The sequence below is a fragment of the Monodon monoceros genome, unplaced genomic scaffold (assembly GCF_005190385.1).
Source record: "Monodon monoceros isolate NGI ecotype Baffin Bay Population unplaced genomic scaffold, NGI_Narwhal_1 Super_Scaffold_6, whole genome shotgun sequence".
NCBI classification, from domain to species: domain Eukaryota; kingdom Metazoa; phylum Chordata; class Mammalia; order Artiodactyla; family Monodontidae; genus Monodon; species Monodon monoceros.
Genome location: NW_021703783.1, coordinates 58,994,568 through 59,012,565, shown reverse-complemented (window position 1 = coordinate 59,012,565; position 17,998 = coordinate 58,994,568). Strand labels below are relative to the sequence as shown.

Below are 17,998 nucleotides of genomic sequence, written 5' to 3'. Positions count from 1 at the left end.
CAAGCGGGGACCACGCTTCATCGCGGTGCGCGGGCCTCTCACTATCGCGACCTCTCTTGTTGCGGAGCACAGGCCCCAGACGCGCAGGCTCAGTAGTTGTGGCTCACAGGCCCAGTTGCTCCGCGGCACGTGGGATCTTCCCAGATCAGGGCTCAAACCTGTGTCCCCTGCATTGGCAGGCGGATTCTCAACCACTGCGCCACCAGGGAAGCCTGCTAGGTTTTTTTTATTGTTAGTATGAATAGTTTTTAAATTAAACAGTATGTGAGATTTTACCCTTGATGTTCCATTCATTATAAATTTGACTCCATGATAGTAGTTAGCCTATAAAATAAGCTGAGGATCAGAAGATTAGATATGACATATCTTAATCTTACAGCTAAGTTTATAATTACCAATGAAAATCTAATCATAGAGTAGAAAGTTTTTTAAAAAGTTTCTGAGCGTTTTGCTTAGTCATTAAACAAGTGGTCTTTTTTCATTTATGTAGTACTCGACCATGGGATCCACTTAACGATATGATACAGTACGAAAAAGATGGTGTTATCCAGACCAAAGTGAAACATCGCACTCCAATGGTATGTAATAAAAAAGTAACTAGATCCTGCTCTGCATATAAATTTTTAAAATTTGTAGTATCTTTGGATACCAACCTTTAAAATTTGGCTCCACAATTTAAAATTTCAGGTCAGAAAAATGATACAGTAGGCAGCTCCAAGCTATTTTGCCCCCAAAGAAACATAAAAAATCAAGCAGAAACTGTCATAACCAAATTTGCCTGAACTCTGGAAAACAGTCAGAGGTTTGCAGCAACTAAGTGAGAGCTGAATCAAGAATCAGGTGACTTCAGAGCAGCGAGAAGGCTTCATGGCATTTTTTACTTACTCTTGTCCTAATGCCTCCCTGGTGCAGTGGCAGTCTTGAAGGGTCCCCACATTCCCAGTGTGAGCCCTGGTTCCACAGGAAGTACAGTAGACCTTGTTAACAAATTGTTGTGTATGTCTTTTTTTTTTTTTAACATCTTTGTTGGAGTATAATTGCTTTACAATGGTGTGTTATTTTCTGCTGTATAACAGTGAATCAGCTACACATATACATACATCCCCATATCTCCTCCCTCTTGTGTCTCCCTCCCACCCTCCCTTTCCCACCCCTCCAGGTGGACACAAAACACCGAGCTGATCTCCCTGTGCTGCTTCCCATTAGCTATCTATTTTACATTTGATAGTATGTATAAGTCCATGCCACTCTCTCACTTCATCCCAGCTTACCCTTCCCCCTACCCGTGTCCTCAAGTCTGTTCTGTATATCTGCGTTTTTATTCCTGTCCTGCCCCTAGGTTCTTCAGAAACTTTTTTTTTATATTCCATATAGATGTGTTAGCATATGGTATTTGTTTTTCTCTTTCTGACTTACTTCACTCTGTATGACAGTCTTTAGGTCCATCCACTCCGCTACAAATAACTCAATTTCGTTTCTTTTTATGGCTGAGTAATATTCCATTGTATATATGTACCACATCTTCTTTATCCATTCATCTGTTGGTGGATATTTAGGTTGCTTCCATGTCCTGCCTATTGTAAATAGAGCTTCAGTGAACATTGTGGTACATGACTCTTTTTGAAGTATGGTTTTCTCAGGATATATGCCCAGTAGTGGGATTGCTGGGTTGTATGGTAGTTCTATTTTTAGTTTTTTAAGGAACCTCCATATTGTTCTCCATAGTGGCTGTATCAATTTACATTTCCACCGATAGTGCAAGAGGGCTCCCTTTTCTCCACACCCTCTCCAGCATTTATTGTTTGTAGATTTTTTGATGATGACCATTCTGACCAGTGTGAGGTGATACCTCATTGTAGTTTTGATTTGCATTTCTCTAATGATTAGTGATGTTGAGCATCTTTTCATGTGTTTGTTGGCAATCTGTATATCTTCTTTGGAGAAATGTCTGTTTAGGTCTTCTGCCCATTTATGGATTGGGTTGTTTGTTTTTTTTGATATTGAGCTGCATGAGCTGCTTGTATATTTTGGAGATTAATCCTTTGTCAGTTCTTTGTTTGTAAATATTTTCTCCCATTTTAAGGGTTGTCTGTTTGTCTTGTTTATGGTTTCCTTTGCTGTACAAAAGCTTTTAAGTTTCATTAGGTCCCATTTGTTTATTTTTGTTTTTATTCCCATTTCTCTAGGAGGTGGGTCAAAAAGGATCTTGCTGTGATTTATGTCATAGAGTGTTCTGCCCATGTTTTCCTCTAAGAGTTTGATAGTGTCTGGCCTTACGTTTAGGTCTTTAATCCATTTTGAGTTTATTTTTGTGTATGGTGTAAGGGAGTGTTCTAATTTCATTCTTTTACATGTCGCTGTCCAGTTTTCCCAGCACCACTTATTGAAGAGGCTGTCTTTTCTCCATTATATACTCTTGCCTCGTTTATCAAAGATAAGGTGACCATATGTGCTTGGGTTTATCTCTGGGCTTTCTATCCTGTTCCATTGATCTATATTTCTGGTTTTGTGCCAGTACCATATTGTCTTGATTACTGTAGCTTTGTAGTACGGTCTGAAGTCAGGGAGCCTGATTCCTCCAGCTCCATTTTTCTTTCTCAAGATTGCTTTGGCTATTCAGGGTTTTTTGTGTTTCCATACAAATTGTGAATTTTTTTGTTCTAGTTCTGTGAAAAATGCCATTGGTAGTTTGATAGGGGTTGCCTTGAATCTGTAGATTGCTTTGGGTAGTAGAGTCATTTTCACAATGTTGATTCTTCCAATCCAAGAACAAGGTATATCTCTCCATCTGTTTGTATCATCTTTAATTTCTTTCATCAGTGTCTTATAGTTTCTGCATACAAGTCTTTTGTCTCCTTAGGTAGGTTTATTCCTAGGTATTTTATTCTTTTTGTTGCAATGGTAAATGGGAGTGTTTCCTTAATTTCTTTCAGATTTTTCATCATTAGTGTATAGGAATGCAAGAGATTTCTTGGCATTAATTTTGTATCCTGCTACTTTACCAAATTCATTGATTAGCTCTAGTAGTTTTCTGGTAGCAGCTTTAGGATTCTCTGTGTATAGTATCATGTCATCTGCAAACACTGACAGTTTTACTTCTTCTTTTCCTGTTTGGATTCCTTTTATTTCTTTTTCTTCTCTGATTGCTGTGGCTAAAACTTCCAAAACTATGTTGAATAAGAGTGGTGAGAGTGGGCAACCTTGTCTTGTTCCTGATCTTAGATGAAATGGTTTCAGTTTTTCACCATTGAGGACAATGTTGGCTGTGGGTTTGTCATATATGGCCTTTATTATGTTGAGGTAAGTTCCCTCTATTCCTACTTTCTGGAGGGTTTTTATCATAAATGGGTGTTGAATTTTGTTGAAAGCTTTTTCTGCATCTGTTGAGATGATCATATGGTTTTTCTCCTTCAATTTGTTAATGTGGTGTATCACATTGATTGATTTGTATATATTGAAGAATCCTTGCATTCCTGGGATAAACCCCACTTGATCATGTTGTATGACCCTTATAGTGTGCTGTTGGATTCTTTTTACTAGTATTTTGTTAAGGATTTTTGCATCTATGTTTATCAGTGATATTGGCCTGTAGTTTTCTTTTTTTCTGGCATCGTTGTCTGGTTTTGGTATCAGGGTGATGGTGGCCTCATAGAATGAGTTTGCGAGTGTTCCTCCCTCTGCTATATTTTGGAAGAATTTGAGAAGGATACGTGTTAGCTCTTCTCTAAATGTTTGATAGAATTCACCTGTGAAGCCATTTGGTCCTGGGCTTTTGTTTGTTGGAAGATTTTTAATCACATTTTCAATTTCAGTGCTTATGATTGGTCTGTTTATATTTTCTGCTTCTTCCTGGTTCAATCTTGGATGGTTGTGCATGCTTAAGAATTTGTCCATTTCTTCCAGGTTGTCCATTTTATTGGCATAGAGTTGCTTCTAGTAATCTCTCAGGATCCTTTGCATTTCTGCAATGTCAGTTGTTACTTCTCCTTTTTCATTCCTAATTCTATTGATTTGAGTCTTCTCCATTTTTTTCTTGATGTCTCTGGCTAATGGTTTATCAATTTTGTTTATCTTCTCAAAGAACCAGCTTTTAGTTTTATTGATCTTTGCTATCATTTCCTTCATTTCTTTTTCTTTTATTTCTGATCCGATCTGTATGATTTCTTTCCTTTGGCTAACTTTGGGGTTTTTTTGTTCTTCTTTCTCTAATGGCTTTATTTGTAAGGTTAGGTTGTTTATTTGAGATGTTTCTTGTTTTTTGAGGTAGGGTTCTGTTGCTATAAACTTCCCTCTTAGAACTGCTTTTGCTGCATCCTATAGGTTTTGGGTCATCGTGTTTTTATTGTCATTTGTTTCCAGGTAGTTTTTGATTTCTTGTTTGATTTCTTCAGTGATCTCTTGCTTATTTAGTAGTGTATTGTTTAGCCTGAATATCCTTGTATTTTCTACGGATGTTTTCCTGTAATTGATATCTAGTGTCATAGTGTTGTGGTCGGAAAAGATAGTTGATATGATTTCAATTTTCTTAAGTTTACCAAGGCTTGATTTGTGACCCAAGATATGATCTATGCTGGAGAATGTTCCATGAGCACTTGAGAGGAAAGTGTAATCTGCTGTTTTTGGATGGAATGTCCTATAAATATCAATTAAGTCCATCTTGTTTAATGTATCGTTTAAAGCTTATGTGTCCTTATTTATTTTCATTTTGGATGATCTGTCCATTGGTGAAAGTGGGGTGTTAAAGTCCCCTACAATGATTGTGTTACTGTCGATTTCCCCTTTTATGGCTGTTAGCATTTGCCTAATGTATTGAGGTGCTCCTATGTTGGGTGCATAAATATTTACAGTTGTTATATCTTCTTCTTGGATTGATCCATTGATTATTATGTAGTGTCCTTCTTTGTCTGTTATAATAGTCTTTATTTTAAAGTATGTTTTGCCAGATATGAGAATGGCTACTCCAGCTTTCTTTTGCTTTCCATTTGCATGGAATATCTTTTTCCATCCCCTCATTTTCAGTCTGTATGTGTCCCTAGGTCTGAAGTGGGTCTCTTGTAGACAGCATATATATGGATCTTGTTTTTTTTATCCATTCATCCCATCTGTGTCTTTTGGGGGGAACATTTAATGCACTTACATTTAATGTAGTTATCGATATATGTATGTTCCTATTACCATTTTCTTAATTGTTTTGGGTCTGTTACTGTAAGTCTTTTCCTTCTCTTGTGTTTCCTGCCTAGAGAAGTTCCTTTAGCATTTGTTATAGAGCTGGTTTGGTGGTGCTGAGTTTTCTTAGCTTTTGCTTGTCTGTAAAGCTTTTAATTTCTACATCAAATCTGAATGAGATACTTGCTGGGTAAAGTAATCTTGGTTGTAGGTTCTTCCCTTTCATCACTTTAAACATGTCCTGCCACTCCCTTCTGGCTTGTAGAGTTTCTGCTGAGAAATCAGCTGTTAACCTTATGGGGATACCCTTGTTTGTTATTTGTTGCTTTTCCCTTGCTGCTTTCAATAGTTTTTCTTTGTATTTAATTTTTGATAGTTTGATTATTATGTGTCTTGGCCTGTTTCTCCTTGCATTTATCCTGTATGGGACTCTCTGTGCTTTCTGGACTTGAATGATTGTTTCCTTACCCATATTAGGGAAGTTTTCAACTATAATCTCTTCAAATATTTTCTCAGTCCCTTTTTTTTTCTCTTCTTCTTCTGGGACCCCTATAATTCGAAAGTTGGTGCGTTTAATGTTGTCCCAGAGGTCTCTGAGATTGTCCTCAATTCTTTTCATTCTTTATTCTGCTCTGTGGTAGTTATTTCCACTATTTTATGTTCCAGGTCACTTATGCATTCTTCTGCCTCAGTTATTCTGCTATTGATTCCTTCTAGAGAGTTTTTAATTTCATTTATTGTGTTATTCATCATTGTTTATTTGCTCTTTAGTTCATCTAGGTCCTTGTTAAACATTCTTTTATTTTCTCCATTCTATTTCCAAGATTTTGGATGATCTTTACTATCATTACTGTGAATTCTTTTTCAGGTAGACTGCCCATTTCCTCTTCAGTTGTTTGGTTTGGTGGGTTTTTACCTTGCTTCTTCATGTACTGTGTGTTCCTCTGTCTTTTCAGTTTGCTTAATTTACTGTGTTTGGGGTCTCCATTTTGCAGGCTGCAGATTCATAGTCCCGTTGTTTTTGGTGTCTGCTCCCAGTATGTAAGGTTGGTTCAGTGGGTTGTGTAGGCTTCCTGGTGGAGGGGACTGGTGCCTGTGTTCTGGTGGATGAGGCTCGATCTTGTCTTTCTGGTGGGCAGGACCACATCCGGTGGTGTGGTTTAGGGTGTCTGTGAACTTATGATTTTAGGCAGCCTCTCTACTAATGCATGTGTTTGTGTTCCCGTCTTGCTAGTTGTTTGGTATAGCCTGTCCAGCACTGTACCTTGCTGGTTGTTGAGTGGAGCTGGGTCTTAGCGTTGATATGGATAGCTCTGGGAGAGTTTTCAGCACGTGATATTATGTGGGGCAGGGAGGTCTCTGGGGGACCAATGTCCTGCACTCAGCTCTCCCACCTCAGAGGCTCAGCCCTGACACCTGGCCAGAGCACCAAGACCCTATCAGGCCCATGGCTCGGAAGAAAAGGGAGATAAATACATAAATACATAAATAAATAAATTAATTAAAATAGAAAAAAATTATTAAATATTTAAAAGTAATTTTAAAAAGAGAGAGAAAGAAAGAAGAGAGCAACCAAACCGAAAAACAAATCCTCCAATGATAACAAGTGCTGAAAACTAAAAAACAAACAAACAAATAGAAAATAATGGACAGTCAGAACCCTAGGACAAATGGCAAAAGAAAGCTATACAGACAATATCACACAAATAAGCATACATATACACACTCACAAAAAGATAAAAAAGAAAAAATATATATATATAAGAAAATAAAACACGGAAGAGAGCAACCAAATCAGTAAACAAATCTACCAACGATTATAAGCTCTAAACACTAAACTAAGATAAACATAAAACCAGAAATAAATTAGATGCAGAAAGCAAACCCCAAGTCTACAGTTGCTCCCAAAGTCTACTGCCTCAATTTTGGGATGATTCGTTGTCTATTCAGGTATTCCACAGATGCAGGGTACATGAAGTTGATTGTGGAGATTTAATCCATTGCTCCTGAGGCTGCTGGGAGAAATTTCCATTTCTCTTCTTTGTTTGCACAGCTCCTGGGGTTCAGCATTGGATTTGGCCCTGCCTCTGCATGTAGGTCGCTTGAGGGCATCTTTTGGGAAATCTGAGGTCTTCTGCCAGCGTTCTGTAGGTTTTCTGTAGGAGTTGTTCCACATGTAGATGTAGTTTTGATGTATTTGTGGGGAGGAAGGTGATCTCCACGTCTTACTCCTTCACCATCTTGAAGGCGCCTCCAGCTTCAGTCTACCTGAAAGCAGTGGCCTATAACGTCTCAGTGATGGCAGCAAGAGAAGAATCCTCTGAACTCTCCTCTCTGTAAAGGAGGACACCATGCCATGTGTCAGTGCAGCATATGGGGAAATCTATGGGTGGCATCATAGTGTCCTTTGTGACTCAGGGGTCTGTCTTTCAAGCCAAACAGCCATCGTGCACAGCACCATGCTCTTCTGAAAATTCCTGCATCCAGGCTTCAAATGCAGAGCTCCATCAGAAGGCTTCTGAGTGCCCCCAAAGTCCTGCCTGGCTTCAGCCCCAATGACCTCTCCAGAAGTGGGAAGTGCCAGGATCCGACCTCTCCATAAGGCGGGGTGCACTGGGGTTGACCCCTCCAGAAAGTTGCATGCAGGGCTGTGTATGTCTTTTGTAACCTGTCTGGGGGCTACCTGAAGGATTTATGCAGGGCATGCATCTTTTTTTTTTTCTAACTCAGAGCTGAGCCAGAAAGGCTGCAGGCATTGCTTGAAAATAGTACAAGCCAAACTAACAACCTGCAGATACCTGGGGCAAAAGATTACCAATAAAACATACAATAGGCCATGTAAGGCCCAGGAGAAAAAGCTAGGGAGAGATTCTTTGGGAAACTAGGGCGTTGAAAAGCCCCATGTATACAGGAGAATCTAGAAAGCCATGAAAATGCCCAAGGCAAGATGCTTGTGCTCAGAGAAGACCTGCAAAAACCCTCACCTTTCACCTTAGGCTAATTTCTAGGCTTGAAATGTTGAAGGAGTGACCCTACACAGAGCCTGTCTGCTAAGACTAGGAGAGTTTGGGTTTTGGGGTTTTTTTTGTTTTTGTGTCTTGTTTGTTTAGCTACTGGTGTTCAAGGAAATCTGTGTCAAAATACTAGCTAAACACAAGCTGAGGAACACAGGCTTCAGTGACCATGCACAACAAGGAGAAAAGTCTTTGCAAATATAGTTTGGGAAATTCACTGAACAGATGGAGTACAATAGCCTTCAACAATACAGAAAGCAGCACACCCTGGAGAAAGTGGAAAATATGATTTCCAGAGTTACCACCTTATAATATTTAGATGTGTAGTTTTCAACAAAGAATTAAAAAGCATACATAGAAACAGGGAAATACGAACCCATTAAAAGGAACAATAAGTTGACAGAAACCATTCCCGATAAAGTCCAGATACCAGACTTACCAAAGACTTTAAAACAGTTATCTTAAGTATGTTCAAAGAGTTAAAGGAAACAAGGACAAAGAACTAAAGGAAATCAAGAAAAAGTTATATAGACAAAATCAGAATATCAATAAAGAGAAATTATACAATGAAACCAAACAAATTCTGGAGCTCAGAAATACAATAATTGAAATGAAATATTCACTAAGATATTCAACAGCAGATTTGGAGAAGGTGGAATGCAAGAATCAGCTAACTCAGAGATTGGACAATTGAAATTATCTAGTCTGAGGAACAGAAAGAAAGGAATGAAGAAAGTGAACAGAGCCTAAGGGACCTATAGGGCACCATCAAGTGGATCATCATATACATTAAGGGAGTCCCAGAAAGAGAAGAAGAAGAGAAAGAGGCAAAAGAATATTTAAAGAAAAAAGTCCACCAAATCCCCAAATTTAATGAGAGATATGAGTCTATAAATCCAAGAAGTTCAACAAACTCTTAAATAGGATAAACTCAAAGAGACCCCCACACCAAGACATTATAAGCAAACTGTCAAAAGTCAAAGACAAAAAGAATCTTGAAAGCAGCAAGAGAGAAGCAACTTGTCACATATAAGCGATCCTTGATAGGAATAGTAGCCAATTTCTCACTAGAAACCATGGAGGCCAAAAGGCATGAGATGACATATTTAAAGTGCTGGAAGAAAAAACTTGTCAAACAAGAATTCTATATATGGCAAAACAGTCCTTCAAAAATGGGGGAGAAATTAAGACATTTCCAGATGAGTGAGGTCATTACCACTAGACCTTCCATATAAGAAATGCTAAAATAGTCCTTCAGGTTGAAATGAAACTCAAAGCTGTATGAAGAAATAAAGATTTTCAGTAGAGGTAAATGGATGGGCAAATATAAAAGCCAGTGTTATTGTAGTTTTAGTTTACAACTACACTTCTTATTTTTTTCAGAATTTGAAAGATTAAATGAATGAAAAATAATTACAGATCTATGTTACTGAGCATACGGTGCATAAAGATGTAATTTGTGACAACAAAAACATATAGGGAGGGGCAATGGAGCTGTTAAGCAACCAAGTTTTTGTGTGCTATTGAAATTAAGTTGGTATCAATTCAAGCTAGATTGTAATAAATTTAGGCATAAATGTCATTCTCATGATAACCGCAAAGAAAATATCTAAAACACATATACAAGAGGAAATGAGAAAGGAATCAAAACAATTCATTCCAAAAAATATCAATTAAACACGAAAGTAGTAATGAAAAAAATGAAGATCATAAAAAGATATAGGACATACAGAAAACAGCAAAATGGCAGAATTTCTTCCTTATCAGTAATTACCTTAAGTGTAAATTGATTAAACTCTCTATTCAAAAGGCAGATTGGCAGAACGGATTAAGACAAACATGATCCAATTATATGCTGTCTACAAGAGATTCACTTTAGATCCAAAGACACAAATAGAGTAAAATGGAAGGATAGAAAAAGTTATTCCATGCAAATAGTAACCAAAAGAGAGCTGGGATGGCTATACTAATATTGGACAAAATAGACTTCAAGTCAGAAACTATTACAAGAGACAAAAAAAGACATTATGTATTGATAAAAGAGCCAGTTTATCTCTACATATGTACCAATCTATGAAGCCCCAAAATGTATGATGCAAACATTGACCGAATGAAGGAAAAAATAGACCATTCTACAACAATAGATGAACACTACAGTATCACTCTCAATAATGAATAGAACATCTAGATAGAAGATCAATAAGGAAACAGAAGTCTTGACCCACACAATAAACCAACTAATCCTAACATATATATATAGAATATTCTACCCAACAACAACAAATACATATTCTTCTCAAGTAAACATGGAACATTCTCCAGGATAGAACATATGTTAAGCTACATAACATATCTAAATAATTTTTTTAAAAATTAAAATCATGCAAACTATCTTTTCCAGCCACACTGGAATGAAGCTAGAAATCAATAACGGAAAGAAACTTGGGAAATTTACAAATATGTGGAAATTAAACAAGACACTCTAAACAACACCAGTGAATCAAAGAAGAAATCATAAGGGAAATTAGAAAACACTTAGATGAATGAAGAAAAACAAAAACAAAAACCACAACATACCAAAACTTATAAGATGCAGCAAAGGCAGTGCTCAAAGGGAAATATACAGCTGTGAATACCTATATTAAAAAAGAAGAAAGATGTCCAGTCAATAACCTAACTTAACAATGAGGATCTAGAAAAGGAAGGGAAAAACTAAACCCAAAGCCAGCAGAAGGAAATTTGGAATGGAAATAAACAAAATAGAGAATAGAAAAACAATAGAATCAATGAAACTAAAAGTTAGTTCTTTGAAAAGGTCAGCAAAGTTGACAAACATTTAGCTAGACTAAGAAAGAAAAAAAGCAAGAAGACGAAAATAGCTAAAAGCAGAAATGAAAGTGAGGACATTACTACTGACCTTACAGAAATAAAAAGGATTATAAGAGAATATTATGAATATTTGTATGCCAACAAATTAGGTAACCTAGATGAAATGGACAAATTTCTAGAAACACATATGTTACATAACCTGACTCAAAAAGAAATAGAAAATTTCAACAGACCTGTAACAAATTAAGAGATTGGACCAGTAATCAAAAACCTCCAAACAAAACATACATGGATAAAGAAGATATGGTGTATATACACAATGGAATATTACTTAGCCATAAAAAGAATGAAATAATGCCATTTGCAGCAACATGGATGGACCTAGAGATAATCATATTAAGTGAAGTAAGTCAGACAGAGAAAGACAAATATCATATGATATCACTTACATGCGGAATCTAAAAAAATGATACCTTGACAGAGTTGTCAAGTCCACTCAATGGGAAAAGAAAAGCTTCTTTAACAAATGGTGCTGGATTTCCACATGTAAAAGAATGAAGTTGGATCCCCTACCTCAAACCATATACAAAAATTAACTCCAAGTAGACCCACAACCTGAAATAAGAGCTAAAACCATAAAACTCTGAAAAGAAAACAGGGATAAATCTTCATGACCCTTTATTTAGCACCGTATTCTTAGATATGACACTAAAGGCATGTGGAACAACAAGAAGAAATAGATAAATAGAACTTCATCAAAATTAAACACTTTTGTCTATCAAAGGACATTATCAAAGTGAAAGACAACATGAGAGAATATTTGCAATCATTTATCTGGTAAGGGTTTAATATCCAGAATATATGTGGAACTCCTTACTTAACAACCAAAGACAAACATTCCAAGTAAAAAATGAACAAAGGGCTTGAATAGACATTTCTTCAAAGAAGATACACACATGTCCAACAAACACATGAAAAGATGCTCAACATCGTTAGTCATAAGGGAAATGCAAATCAAAACCACAGGGAGGTCAGGTACTACTTCACACCTACTAGAATGATAATAATTTTAAAAAAAGAAAATAAGTGCTGGTGAGGATGTGGAGAAATTGAAACCCTTGTATATTGCTGGTGGGAATATAAAACGGTGCAGCTGCTGTGGAGAATGATTTGGTGGTTCCTCAAAAAGCTAAACACAGAATTGCCATATGATCCAGCAATTCCACTACAGAAGAATTGAAAACAGAGTCAGACGTATACTTGTACACCAGTGATCATTGCAGCGTTATTCTCAGTAGCCAAATGTAGAAACAATTCAAGTGTCCATCAACAGATGGATAAACAAAATGTGGTATATATTTACAGTGGACTATTATTCAGCCATAAAAAGGAATGAAGTTCTGCTACATGCTACAACATGGATTAACTTTGAAAATATTATGCTAAGTGAAATAAGTGGAACACAAAAGGATAAATACTGTTTGATTCTACTTATATAAAATATCTAGAATAAGCAAATTCATAGAAAGATTAGAGGTTACTAGGGACTGAGGGGAGAAGAGAATAAGGAGTTATTGCTTAATTGTTACAGAGTCTGTCTTTGGGATAATGGATATGTTTTGGAAGTAGTGGTGATGGTTGCAAAATATTATGAATGTACTTAATACAACTGAATTGTACACTTAAAATGGCAAAATTTATCTTGTGTGTGTGTATATATGTGTGTGTTTATACATATACACACGTTATCACAATTTAGAAACTTTTAAAATTTTTTAAATTTTGTTTCTTCCTTTAACAACACTATCATGATAGAGACACACAGGGCATCCAAATTTCCTCCTAACAGTAGAGTTTACTGATCACATTAAATCTTTGTATACTGACAGTTAGATTACTGACTCCCTTTCTCATTTTAACTAACTTCTCACCAGGCTTTATCAATCTCCAGTTTGAACCTATTCTAAGAATGTGGATTTGGATTCTAAATGTTATAAAATCTTAAGTTTCCATGACTTGAAGTAGCAGGGCACAGTGTAGGCTGAATCTAGAACCTGCCTTTTTATTTACTTTCGGTAATAAAATTATACAAATTTTAATTTTAAACCCATGAGTAAGATTTTGCAAAATTATTTCAAGGAATAGTTAACTGGGGATAATTCCTATTTAGAACAATAAACAGGTAAGAACAGAGTTAAAGACTTATGACCACTGTTTCCCTGTTTTTCTAAGCATGTAAATTACCTTGCCATTCTGTTTCTAGTTTCTTCTCTTGCATTTGGTTTTTTTTTCCTAAGGAAAATTTAATCCTAATTGATGGTTAAATATACTTTTGAATTTTGTACATTTACTCAGATGTTTTCAGTAAGTTTAAATTATGCTCTGAAAAGATAATATCATTTCCATTTATTATAAGATGCTTTCTACATTTTCCAGATATTATTAAAAGTAAGCAATCTAAATAATTTTATTGGAAACCCAACATCATTCACTGAGAATGTTTCTTATGTTGGGAACAAGATAAGTATGATCTTAAAAGAGCACTATTTTTAACATTCAACTAGATGTACTAACTGGTGCAGTTAGAAAAGCGAGGTATCCATATTCTTATTTGTGTGTGCATAAAAATGTCTCTTGAAGGATATACAAACTAATAGCGTTGACTATCTTTTTAGTGGGGGAGAAACTGGGTGGAAAAGAGTCAGGAGTGGGAAGGAAACTCTTCATTGTATATTTTCTTATACTCTTTGATGTTTGTGCCAAATTAATGTTTCTTATTAAAATTAAACAATTTGTATAAGTGTATCATATTTGTTAAGTCTTAATTAGACTATTTCATCTTTGTTTTTATTTCCAAGTACTGTGCCCATGAACAGTTTTGACGGTTGTACAACATTGTCTTTAATTACAAAATTCAGTGCAAATTCACATAATAGCATGATTTTTTTTTTTTCAGGTTAGTGTCCCAAAAATGAAACATAAGCCAACCAGGCAACAGAAGAAAGTGGCAAAAGGCTATTCCTCCCCAGAACCTGATATCCAGGACTCATCTGGAAGTGAAGGTAAAAATATTTATTGTAGACTATTGACTATGAGCGTCTAAATTTTTAAAAGTATATTACTATACTATGTTTGATATAAGAAAATGGTTTTTCATATTAACTCAAGGAGATTTGTAAGTTTTGGTGGGGGCAGGGATGATGTACAAGAAAAGCTATTTTAGATTATAAATTTCAAAACCAGGCCACAGGGTAAAGGCATGGGAAATGAAAAAAGGGGAAACATGCAAATCAAGAACCACACTGCAGTGCTAGCTCTTATGCCTTGTTAGCTTCTGAAAAATTGTTGCTGGTTTCCTAGATTCAACGCAGGCACCATTTCTTGAGTTTTGGTCTCAGTTCCATGCTTCAGAAAAGTTTTTTATTTTCATAATAAATTATTGTGTTTAGAAGTCACAGAAGTAAAAATATAACTATATCAAATTATGAACTAAATTTACTAGTGTGCCATTCTTGTTTAAGTCAAATAATGTATAAACTGTCTTGAACTACACTGAGATATAATCAAGGATTAAGGTAATGTCTGAGACATTATGAGAAAATAAAGTTTTCTTAAAACCATAGTCTCTACTAAGTTCACACTAAGCTGGGGAACTCAGTTTTACAGAGATAATACTAGAGGTGAATAAATGGTAAATGCTAAGAAACTAGTAGATGACAAATAGTAAAGAGTTTAAAGGAAAGGGGGCTGAATTCAGCTTGAGGGAAGGTCCTTAGAGGAAAGGAACCCTGATGAATTATGAGGATTTTTAATGGTTTATAGCAATCTAGGCTTGAGGGATGCTGGTGAGTGGACACGATACTGGAATAAAAGAGGAATAAAATGAATAAAGTTCTAAAAGTAGGAGTCACATGGTACTGTTGTGCTCAAAAGGAGTATTAGTTATACTGTTGTTCCCATTTCACAGAAGAGGAAAGTGAGACATGGGTTAACCAGCCCAAGGTCGTATGCCCCATAAGGTAGTGTGTGTGTGTGTGTGTGTGTGTGTGTGTATATATATGTATGTATGTATATATATGTTATATATGCAGATATTTTGGCTCCTTAATTCATTCTCTTATCCACTCCACTATATTACCTATAATGTATCAGCTGACATTTACTGAGTATTTAATGTGGACCAAACTGGAGGTTAAACAAACCTTCCTACAACCATGTGAAGTTTGAGTATTATTATTATCCCAAGTTTACAAATGAGAAAGCTGAGATCTGGAGAGAGGTTAAGCTCTGAACAAAAATGGAAAGGAAGGAATGGATATGAGAAGGGATTTTTAAAAATACCATACACTTTGTTAGTTGACAATAAAAATTTGTAGAAGAGATATTTAAACCAATTGAAAAGGTTTAAAGTTTGGGTGACTAAAGGAATAAAGATAACATTAACAATTAATAAAAAAATTGAAAAGGGAGCTTAAAAAGCTGACTTCTTCAGATGTAGGCAAATAGGCAAGAGGCAGAAGAGAGTAATACCTCCTCCAAGTTAATATATGTTTTTTGGTTTTTGGTTTTTTTGCGGTACGCGGGCCTCTCACTGTTGTGGCCTCTCCCGTTGCGGAGCACAGGCTCCGGACACGCAGGCTCAGCGGCCATGGCTCACGGGCCCAGCCGCTCCGCAGCATGTGGGATCCTCCCAGACCGGGGCATGAACCCGCGTCCCCTGCATCTGCAGGCGGACTCTCAACCACTGCGCCACCAGGGAAGCCCAATATATGTATTTTTAAAGAAATATTTTTGTCTATTTTAATTGGTTAAAAAATAAAGCTGATTCAATCCAAAATTTAACTAATTCGTGGTTACTTTAAGTATATCTATAGTGTTCTAGTTTTGAAATATGATTGAAACTTCAAAAATGCCAAGTATTAGGAGTAGTATGTTAGTCTCTAAGCCATAAAAATAATGCCTAGGAAAATTATTACATGAGAATCATTAATCTGAAATTTAGATTGTTTATAATTAAATATGTTCACTGTTTTCACCAAGTTTATTCTAAATGTCTTTTTAGCTCAATCAGTAAAACCAAGTGCAAGAAGAAAAAAAGGGATAGAACTGGGAGACATTCAAACTTCCATTGAATCTATAAAACAGACACAGGAAGAAATTAAAAGGTAATATATACGACAGTGACTATTCATTTGAGTCTAGAGGAGTTAAGAATCCTGTTATGTAGGAAATCATATGCAAACTTTACATTTTTATAACATTGCTAAGCTAAAATAGAACCTTGGCGTCTGTCACCTGATTACTGAAACTTAGGAAATTCCTTCAGCACTAAAATATTTGGGAGAGATGAGGAGGTTGTTTTGTCTCATCTGTGAGACTGGAATTGGAGTCTCTTCATCTTACTGCTGTAGCATACTAGGAATGTAGCTGGGTTGAATGCGGAAGTGGGGTGGTTCCTGAGAAAGCCAGTCTCTTTTGTACATGGCTGATTTTAATTAGAATGTACCAGTTGTTAAAATATTGAAACACTTCCATAACAGTGGGCAAATAGCCACTACCCTGAGACCTTCAAGTGTTCCCTGTGCACTCCCAGACCCATCCCCTCACTCACCTTTGCAAGATCCAGCAACTAACGGTCATAACACCTAGGGAAGTTCCTTGGGAGGGAAGGGGTCCTGATCCTGCTCCACTGGTAAGGCTAGCATGAGTTCAGATCGGTTGTCTCCCATTGCTATATCAGATGTTAAGTTTTTTTAATATGAGCCAACCTTCTTTTGTGTATTCAGCACTCAGCGCTAGATGTCCTGGAGGATTTTTTTTTTTTTAAGATATTTTTTTCTGTTCTTGGTGATCTATGGCTTACATTTAATTGCTATTTTCATCTACAGCCTCATTTCCTACCATTCCTCTACACTTACTCATGCTCTAGTCCTATGAAACTCCTCACATCTCCAGAATATACCATGCTATCTCATCTTTGGATCTTTACCCACACTGAATCCGCTTTTTAGATTGCCCTTCCTCCCACCTTGCCCCTCAAGAAAATCCCTGTTTATCCTTCAGAATATAACTCAAATGTCACCCTTTTTGTAACATTTCTAATCACTCTGCCCCATAGTTATTAATCCTTCCACTTGGCTTGTATGGCTCCCTATACATAGTCTTTTTGAGAGCTTACTGCACTATAGAGTTGCTAATTGTGTGTGTCTGTTTACCTCACTCCACCCTGCCCCAGTTGGACCATGAGCTTCTTTAGAGCAGGGAGCGTGTCTTCTGCATCTTGGTATCATCAGCCCTTATATAAAGTGCTTGAGTTTCCTAACTTAATTATATTTATAAATTAAAGAGCCTACTTGTTCATATTTGCCTCCTTTCTTTCTCTATACTCATAAAACACTTCAATAGAAGAAGTCAAAAAGAAAAACGTCTTCACTAATCAGCTCTTTTTAGCCAAAAGCGTTTAGAGTGGCATGAGGATAATGTAAGCTCATTTTATGACTAAATTAACATTTTTTGTTAGCATATGAAATGCCTACAGAGCATTCTTCAAGTTAGGAATGTCACAATATTTGTTGTATTACTTTTTTCCTGGTGAATTAAGGATTTTTCTCCAACTCTGCCCTTGTCTCCTAAAGAAAGATAAAAGAACCTTAGTGGGCCAACTAAGAAGCAAAATTTTTGTTTTAAAACCACTGTGATAACAAAGAAAGTGATATATTTTAAAGTCATCAAACTTTAAAAATTATGTTTAACACACATCATTAAGTAATATATTTGGTACAGTGCAGAGTATAGATTAGGCAAGACCTAATAGTGGTTCCACAAAGCATAATCAGCTCCCTGTTCAGGTGGTAGTAATTGATGGAACTTTATACAATTGAATTTTATACAATGAATTCTGTGATCATATATCAAATTGTGATTTCTTTGCTAACATTTTTGGTAAATAATTATTAATAATTATAAATAATTATGTTGCTTATTTTTAT

General features: G+C 36.1%; 1 protein-coding gene across 4 annotated transcripts in view; it reads left to right on the top strand.

The window, feature by feature from the left end:
* OSBPL8 (oxysterol binding protein like 8) overlaps positions 1-17,998 on the top strand; it is a 187,813-nt gene that overhangs the window by 168,963 nt on the left and 852 nt on the right. For all 4 annotated transcript variants that reach the window (XM_029204668.1, XM_029204669.1, XM_029204671.1 and 1 more), the window contains 3 exons: positions 491-578; positions 13,966-14,071; positions 16,072-16,174. In XM_029204668.1, the coding sequence (XP_029060501.1) occupies positions 491-578; positions 13,966-14,071; positions 16,072-16,174 (297 nt within the window). The remainder of the gene's footprint in view (positions 1-490; positions 579-13,965; positions 14,072-16,071; positions 16,175-17,998) is intronic.